The 9,560-nt window shown below is 38.8% G+C and overlaps 1 protein-coding gene across 1 annotated transcript; it reads right to left on the minus strand.

Annotated features, from left to right (window-relative positions):
* Positions 1-842: 842 nt before the first annotated feature.
* tfa (transferrin-a) lies at positions 843-8,131 on the minus strand. Its single transcript, XM_006786499.3, has 17 exons — positions 7,992-8,131; positions 7,752-7,903; positions 6,966-7,068; positions 6,644-6,835; positions 5,711-5,840; positions 5,566-5,621; positions 5,021-5,193; positions 4,761-4,914; positions 4,509-4,672; positions 4,321-4,417; positions 4,202-4,222; positions 3,437-3,601; positions 3,074-3,224; positions 2,673-2,740; positions 2,406-2,587; positions 1,298-1,490; positions 843-1,174 (listed from the first exon to the last, which is right to left on the minus strand). The coding sequence occupies exons 1-17, from the start codon at positions 8,029-8,031 to the stop codon at positions 1,131-1,133; spliced, it is 2,085 nt and encodes a 694-aa protein (XP_006786562.2). The 5' UTR covers positions 8,032-8,131; the 3' UTR covers positions 843-1,130.
* Between the last annotated feature and the right edge of the window lie 1,429 nt (positions 8,132-9,560).

Below are 9,560 nucleotides of genomic sequence, written 5' to 3' on the forward strand. Positions count from 1 at the left end.
TACATAGAAAAAGTATAAAAGTATTCAGCAAATTCATGAACAAAAAATCTGATCTAGCATTAACTGTTGTAGTTTTTCTTCTTTTTGTCATGTACAGTACAGGGTGAATATTCCTAAATATACTGCATATCTGAATAGAACTAAGTTGTGTCAAATAGGAGTCATATTCCAAAGCTCCTTTTCCCATGTTTAGGTTAATCCAACTATGTGTTTGTTCACCAGCCAAGTGTTAACAGGGGTTTCCAGAACATGCCAACCTGCTGTGAAGTCTCTATGATGGAACAGCTTCACATTGTTCATGCCACAGAATTTTGATTTGAATGTAAATTATCCAAAAGTCTTCAAAGTATCCAAAAAGCAGAGGGTGCCACATTGTCTGTGCGATTCACTCAAACAGATTTTCCTCAAATTATGTTTATTTATTCATTTGCCTGCAAAGCCTGTGGAAATGCAGTTCAGCTGACTACTACTGTTAGAAACAGTGCATCCATGTGCTTAAATATAGACTGGTAACAATTTGAAGGTAGCTAGTGAAATCACATTTTGCTAATAAAATGGAGTCTAGTTATACTTATTGTATTATAATTGTATAATGTACATTACCGGTACTGACAGTCATTCTGCTACATGTTTTTTCACCTAATGTTTCATTATTATTGAATGCACCTTCAGACAGCAGCTCTTTAAACCTGCACTCGAGCCAGTGACTCAGTGTTTTTGGTAAATGCAGTAAATGTGATAATATTGTCTTTTCTTTTTTGTTCTTTTGGTAACAATCATTAAGGGAGAAGATCAGATAAAACACCATCAGCGTTGTCAGAAATTGTGCTTTCACCGTGAAAGAGCATTGAAATGTCTTTATTTGAGAAAAGTCAGTCACGTGTTAACAAAACATAGTTGATCTAGTGACAAATGCAGTGTAACATGCTGTTTCAGCAGCATAAAAATAGCTACATGTGGAGATGATCGTTTCACATATTGTTGATTGGCAGGACTGATGATATTTAGTGTCAATTGTGCTTCTAAAAACAAGTCTATAGTAAGATCAGAAGAGGAGAAACACTATGTTTGGGTAAGTGTAGGAAGTAAGTGGGTAAGATGGCTGAATCACTGTGTTGTCTACATCTCCATTAGCCTTGCTGGCAGTTATGGAATGTGCAAGACTTTTCCAGATCTGTTGGGAAGAGAGGCAAACAAAAACAATTGGAGAATGTCGAGTATGAATGTTATTTTATCTGGTACAAGATGGTACAAAAGTAACATTTAAATGCTAAGTAATTTCTGCAGTAGTACAAACCTGGAGTAGTTTGGCTGCAATGTCTCAGTGCCTTCATGGCGTTCATGTAAGGAATTCCCAAAAACTGCTCATAGGTTGTTCCCAGTCGTACCTCCTGGAGACACTTAGTGGAGTCCTTGAAGAGGAGGTTCTTTCCATTTTCTGACTGGAACATTCTGAATGAAGGATCGGTTCCGCTGTTTCCAAATCTGGCCTAAGAACAAAATTTAGGTTTGAAGCAGTTATTTAGTTTTTAGATTTCTATTACACTGGTTACTTTACTCTTTGAAACCAGCAGAATGTGGAAAAACAGAAGTCATCATGACTTTTGTAACTATTGGTTTTTGAAATGCCAAGGTCCCCCCCCACTTGAGATCAAGTGCAAGTACAGTCATCAAAAAATAAAGTTTTCACAGGACTCTATGCAGTTGTGACAAACTAAGTACACTCCATGATTCAGTAGCAAGTAGAATCAACTTTGGGAGCAGTAACTTGAAGTGTTTGTGCCACGTTGCTGTAAAAGAAGCCCAAATCAACACCCCCCCCACCACCAGTTTCTACTAGGTGTTTGTGCGAATATGCTATGTTTGATTTTCAACAAACGTGGTCCTGTACATTAAGGCCAGACCTTTCCACTTTGGTCTCGTCCGCCCAGAGAACATTGTTCCAGAAGTCTCTTGGTTTGTTCAGATGCAACTCTGCAAATATAAGCTGTGCTGCTATGTTCTCGGTAGAGAGAAGCGGCTTTATCTTTCCAAACAAGCCACATTTGCTCAGTATTTTTCTAATTCTGCTGTTATAAGCTTTAACTTGTTAACTGAGGCCTGGAGAGTCTTAGATGTAGCCCCTACAAAGGGACAATGTTAAAGTTGTCAGAGTTAATTGGCAACTATTTGGAAAATCGGTTAAAATTCATTGTTGTGCTCAAAACAGAATGCCAAACAAACTGTATGCAGCTTCTGTAATGACAGGATGCTTCTCTATTTCAGACTCAGCATCCGTGTCGTCTAGAGAAGTTGAACCTTGATGTAAGATTTTTGCACTGGGAATTCAGTGCTTTGAAACAACAACAATTTTATATTAAGCTCTTATTTCATTTCAAGTAGCTATCTTAGACTTTATCACAAACCTGCTGTTCCTGAAGGATGCGGACCACCTTACTGTGGCTTTCTGGGCGAGTCACCACAGCGTGTGCAGGCACCTCAGCCAAGTTACAAGTGGCATAATCACTGATCTCCACTGGTCCTTTCCCAGGGCAGATGAGCTGGTAATCAGAAGATCTCAGATTACGAGCCCAGTCTGGACCGTTACCTTCGATAAAGAGAGGTGGAATAAAGTTTAGAAGCTGTTGTAATGTCATCGGAGCAGGTAGTGCAGATCAGTGCAGTCCTCTTACCATCGCTGTTTTCTGTCACAATTGTGTGTTTAATGAAGGCAACATTACCACCACCCTCAACCAGACACCTGTAATGATATGCCATACATCATGACTTTGGAGACAAAGAGTGAAGTTGGGGGTAAATGGCTAACCAATTAAAAATTACACCTTATCATTGCTAAAGTTCACAAAAATTTTTAAAATGATTAAAAAGTTCTGGTTTTAGGAGGAAAACATGCTTTAGCTCTTGACACATTCTTGGCTGTTTACAAAAGAAATATATAAGAAAAAAAAACATAACAGTAGCTGGCAAGATTGAGAAGAGCTGGTTCTGTTGTTTTCCAGTGCTTCCCGTCTCTTTGCTAACTTTCTCCTTATACACAAACTTGTATGCGATGCCATTCTGTTTCTTGCTGTACCTAAAGGCTCCAGCATAACCGTAGTACTTCTCATCCGCGCTGGCTTTGCATTTGGCCTGGTCTCCCACAGCTTTACCGCTGCCGATGCACAGAGAACAGAACGGAGAGCTGGGCTCTGCTCCGGGGGCACAGCCACTACTGAAGAACTTGGCTGATGAGAAGAAGAGATGCAGAAAGAGTTCCACAATCAGCAAACCTCTTTTGTCAAGGTTAATGGAAGATTGTGGCTTTTGTTTAAATATAGATTCATCACGCGAGTCATCTAAACAAACTTTTTTAGAAAAAGGGGAGATGTATGATTTCTGTGGGTGGCTTTAAATTTCTTTCTGTTGGTAAAAGAAGGAGAAGCTCGCAGTCACTCACTGAAGTCACAGTCTTGTTGTCTTTCGTAGATTTGACCCATGGGGATGTTCCAGCCAGCAGTTCTGCCGATTCCTGTGTGGCAAGACTTCTTCCCCTTCAGATTCTCCCAGGTCACCCCTGAACCCTTCTTTACCACAGCAACAGCATAGTATGAGGAGGCTGTGACTGAGAGTGGATACGGAAAGTAGACATTTCAAATCATTCAACTGGAGAGAGACATTAATATAAATCTATTCTGTTTGGGGGATTAATTTGAAATTAATCCCCCTTTTAAAGGTCAACTTTCATTATCATGGTGGATACTTACAAAACCGGAGCCACTAAAATTTTAAACAATGTACAAGCAATACCTATGAGCTAAATGCTAGGTCTCCAGATTTATGTAAATGCTCAATTTGGGGATTTATTTAGTATTGTTTTTTTAATCTTGGTTGTTTGTAATGCCATAAAGAGACTATATCCTTAATATATAATGAAGACAAGCTCCATCCACCTGTTGTTCAAAGCTTCAGAAGTTTCAGAGGATAAACTAAGGGGTCACTAATGAATAAATAAGGATTCCTTGAACTGGTTGTTCATATAAAGCTAGTTAAATTATAGTTGTAGTAGTAGAGTGGTAGAGTCCAAGGATAAAAATAGAAATCTGGTCATCAGCACAACAGGTCATTGAAATTGTGTTACAATTAAAATAATGCACTTCTCTAGACTTTTTAAAAGATGTGTCCATATCATAAAAAGAGGAAGAAAAAGACAAAAGTTTACTACCATCAGAGCGGCTGCACAACTCTGTGAGAGGAGACAAAATGAACAAATATTACTCATATAAAAAAGGTGAAATAAGACACAGGATTGTGTGTGTGTTATTTCTTCTTCTTGTTATCTACCTTGGTCATACTGCTCCACCATGACAGGAACCAGGCCACACTTTCCAGCCGTGAACACCTGACCTCCATCCACGGCCACTGCGTCGGCCTCTTTACGCTGCGGGGCGATTCAAAGCAGAGATGAATGTCACAGAGTGGAGACAAAAAATAATAAATTAACAGATTTCGATATTTCCTCCAGAGTTTACCATAATCTTCTTCAGGCACTCTTCAACTGTAGGGGCGCTCTGGCATTCAATGGAGGTGGTGTCCCCAGACATACTGCTGATGCTCCACGTGTCACACTTTGCGGTCTCAGCATGGCCCACAGCACACCATCTAATGGCAGGGGATGCATCGTCTGATGCCTGCTCTAGAGAGGGAAGAAAGACTTAAGACATAAGCCAGACCAACACCTGACTAACAATTGTGTTTCTGCCTGTCTTGCTTGTGTTCTTTACCTTTTTTAAGGGAATGGACGATGCTCATGTAGTTAGCACCCAGATACAGGAAGGAGTCTGTGTTTGGGGGCACCCTCAAGAGCCTCACTGTTGAATCTTTGAACATCAGGTTCTTGGCGGGTGCGTAGGCTTCAGATGAGAAGAGGTTAAAGCTCTGAAAAGGCAGCCAGTGAGATGATTCATTAGGAAAGCAATAAGGCTGCTGAAACACAAGGAATCAGAATACGCTGAAATTAGATGTTATTCAGTGTACTTCCTACGTGGTCAGTCTGAACTCGGTCAAGGCTCTGCCAGATCAAGTCGGCCAGCTGTGGATCCTTGCGAGTAACAACAGCGTGAGCTGGCACTCTGGCTAGGGAGCAGGTTTGATAGTTGTCAATAGGTGCTCTGGTGTTGTCCTTGCACAGCAGCTCGTACGATGGCTTATCCGATTCTGGAAGTGTGATATGACACAGGTTTTACATCAGTGTTTTTCACAGTTATCCTTTCCCATATTTTGTAGAAGTTTCAGGGCGTTTTAGACGATTTTAATCGATTGAGAAAATGACATTCGTGGTCAATGTGATTGCACTGAAATTTGCTTTGAAATTCTGCTCGACTTGTCCTTGACTTGTGCAGTGTGCAACAGTTGTATTTGTGTGTCATGTATGTTCATCAGGTACCCTCTTGTCCCTGTCGATTTTCAAAATGAAATTTTTAATCATGGTAAAGCTTTTTTTTTTTTTTTGATAAATAAAACCTGACAATACTATGATTCAGTGCTTCTTTACATGTTAGAATGGATAAAGGTTGTTGTGATACTGACCTGGCACAGTGACGTGCTTTACAAAAGCCACATCTCCAGCTCCCTCGGCCAAACACCTGTTAAATACAAAAGTCATATTATTACAGATAAAACGTTCGGCTAAATGCGTAGAAGTTTATGTTCACATTAAAAAGTGGACACTGACTGAAAGGCTCCATTGTAGTCATAGTAAGGCTCCCTCTGGGACCTGGAGCAGTCTCCTTTGCACAGTTGACACAGCTTGCTGCCTCTTGCTGCCCCAGGGGCACAGCTGGCATGGAAGAAGGTGCTCACAGCTGCATAACAAAAAACAAGGCCAAGGTCATAATTTAGAAAAGAAAACCAAAACACTGACAATAGAGCCAGAGTGTCGCCACTGTCTCCCTTTAAAGACAAATATGAAAGTTCCCATATGCATTTTTATCATTTAGAAGTTTCATATTATACTGTGTGTGCAGAGTTTCCATCCCCTTGCATGGGATACTGCATACACCAGTTTCTTTCATGTTAGGTTAATTGTCAATTCTAAACTGACCATATGTACGAATGTGAGTGTGGGTGGTTTTCCTGTCTTGGTCCCTAACACACTGGCAACCTTTCCCGCCTCTCACCCTGAGAGCCAGGCTCCAGCCCCTGTGATCCGGAATTGGTTAAGAAGAAGATGGATGGACATTGATTTGTTCAACTGTCTAACAGGCGTAACTAGTCTAAACAGACTAGTTTTTGAACTTCAGTTAATTATATTTAACAAAAGGAAGTGTTATAAGTGATAAGAAGTGCTGACAGGCACAGGATTTTATAATCCCTGGGCAGAAGCCAGGTCTCTCTTGGAAATGAGATTTTTAATCTCAATGAGATTACCTGGTTAAATACAGGACTAATAAAAAAGAAGCTAGGTAGCCCCTTCCCTGTCTGTTTCTACTTTTCCTGTAGTTTTGATCCCGCCAATAAATTCTTGTCAGTAAAGCAAATAAGTGTGTTTAATTGTTTCTCAGGTGTCCAGTTTCTCATTAAAAGGTCTGATCTTATTGTTCTTTGACCATACACGCACTAAAACTGTCAAATGTTATTAGCTAACCAGAAACAAAAAGTCCTTTACCCTCCTCCAGAGGTTTGTCTTCAATGCCACCCCACTCAATAACATTCATGGTCACCAGAGATCCTATGGGAATGTTCCAGCCTGCAGATTTCCCCAAACCAGTGTGGCATGATTTCTTCCCCCTGAGATCTTTGAAGCCAAATACAGTGTTCTTCTTTGCCACAGCAACAGCATAGTAGCAGGTGTCCGTACCTGAATGAATGGAAAAAAATGGATACAATATTATTGAAACAGCTAAATCACATTCACATAAAACGCTAAACATGTTCTTGCTTGAGCTTATTTCATTAGGCTACTAATGACAGCTGATGACTAGACATACCGGTGCCATAGTCCTCAGCAATGATGGGATGAAGGTCATAGTTGTTCAAGCCAGCAGTGTAAATGTCCCCACCATCCACAGTAATGGCATCTGCTTCACCAGCCTGCCGGAGAGTATTTATTGTATGACTGAGGTCAAGTCATTTTTACATAGAATTTCACTGGATAAGTTGAAGGCATTTCCCCACATTAAATACTTAAAAAAAGGGGGGGGGAGTTATTCATCCTCAACAAACATGATGCAATCATTTTGAGTAAAGTGAATAAAGCTGAAATATATAAAATCAAATGTTTCTTTAATGAGCTAAATAATCATCAAGGAAAATGTGCTTGGTATAAACTGAATCCATGCCAATCAAATAAATTTTATTTGACAAGCTTCCATTAAATGTAACATTTAAATTGTATTTATCTAACCAAATTAAATTGAATATTTAGATGCAATTGAAATAGTTAAAGTCAAAGCATTTGGTTCGGATTTTATTTTTTAATTTTTTAACTCTACTCCATTTTTCTAGAACACTCCACAGCAGATACAGTTAGTTTATCTTTACTTTAGATATGTTTTAGTAGTAGTTCGAGTATGAACCTACTCGAAGAAAGTGAAGAAAAAAAACAATAAAATGAAGTCATTACATTCACTTATTTTTACTTAAGTAACATTTCAGAATAAGCCGAGCACTGTGAAGCGCTTCAGTTACATTGCGTTTATAACAACTGCCCTGGTCAAAGTCTATTATTGAGTATTTCTGGTTAATTTGGTGCTCTGGATGTAAAAAGCGCTCACCTTAATGGCAATAATGCACTCGAGGGTGTTTTCTTTTTTCACACAGGAGAACGCAGGAGCCGCAGCGGCGAGATCTAAACATTTACGCAATTCTTGGTCCGACTTGACGCACCATTTCACCTTCTGAGAGCCGGGTGCAGCGAACGCGCTGGCTGTTAAAACACATGGATGTCAGTTTGGATTGAAAATGTGATGTCGTGTGTGATTAAATATAGTAGTGCGGGGCTGAAAAGCTTTTACCGAGCAGTCCGAGCAGCGCCACTAGGAGGAAGGGCTTCATGTTGGGCGGTGGGGTCTCCGGATCAGCAGAGCAGAGAGACTGGGAGGCTGCTCGGGCTTTTATAGCAAACCTGAGTGGACCGGGACAAAAGATAAAAATGCCACAGTTTGCTCAGGTTTCCTAATGTGTGCGCGTGTTGGGGCGCACGTGTGTACTTTAGTGTGCAAAAGACAGAGATTAGGTTTCATGGACAATCTGAAATTGCCACATAATACGAAATCACATTTAGTCATCTGAAACAGTTTGTTTGCACAATTTGAAATAAGAAATATTTAGAGATGAGCAAGTTAACTTAAAAAAGAAATAAAGAAAAAAAAATCTAAATATTGGTTCAGAATATAACTCTGGACTGCTTAAAGTAGAGAATTTAATATACTGATGTGATGTTTTGCAGGAAAAAATGGATTTCCTGAAATATTTTTTATATTGTAGAAACATCTGTAAAATATTTGAATTTTTTAGTAAATACGTGGAATAGAAGTATAAATGCCACCAGACATTATATAGCACACAAAATATTGTATTTCTTGAGAAAATATCTCTATTTTGCAATTTGTTTTTTAATTTAATATAATTGTCTTTATTCTGTATCCAGAAGTGGCATAAAAGTTTCATTCAATATTCATAATTATTCAGCCTCTAAAATCAGAACCTGCAAACTTTTCTTTTCTTTTTTTTTTTACTTGGAAAAGTTGCAGTTTGTGTGACCCACTTGGGAGCTGTGTTTACAGAGTCAATATTACCTAATGCAAGCACTAAGGTTCATGCTGATTTGCACATTTGACCAATAAGACCGCTTCCTTTATTCTCAGCCATCAAATGTAGAGATATCACATAATACCTCTCATAATACAGTTCATGGTTAATGACGCATGTTCGGTGGTGTAACTTTGGAAGATCCAAAACGTGATTCTGGATGGATTTAATACTTAATGTAGCAACATTACTGTAGTTCACCATCCTTTAATATTGGATAACAAGAAGAAGAATATTTGCTGTATCTAGAAAGTACTTAGTATTTCTGGAATTAGGAGACATAATATTAATTTACCACTCACAATGAAGTAATCAAAACAAAATATTATTATTGTTAACTAATTAATCTCATTTTTCCAGCTCTGCAGAGGACTGCACACCATCCTGCATCCACAACCAAAGCCTGTGTAAGTGAAAACTGATCTATTTTTTTTATTTTGCATCATCTGCTTTTCTTTCTTGCTTCTGCAGTGTTTTATTATCCAAATTCATTTTTATTCATGCAGTTTTTGTTCTGTGCTGCTGTGTCCGTGTGCAACTTTAAATGTCTTACTTGGCTGAAGCAGGTAAAACTTAAAGGAACAATAGGAAACCTAAAATAATGATTTTTAATAACAGAATAAGGTCCAGTGAAGATGATGAGTAAAGATAAAGGTTGGATGCATCCAACTTTGAAATTGGACCAGCCATGAATAAAACTGATCATCGGAACAAAAAGCATATCTCTTCCATGCATCTTCCTTTTTTAAAAAAAAAAAAAAAAAAAATCAAAA

This window comes from Neolamprologus brichardi, chromosome 18 (assembly GCF_056152115.1).
Source record: "Neolamprologus brichardi isolate AB-2024 chromosome 18, ASM5615211v1, whole genome shotgun sequence".
Classification (NCBI taxonomy): Eukaryota; Metazoa; Chordata; class Actinopteri; order Cichliformes; family Cichlidae; genus Neolamprologus; species Neolamprologus brichardi.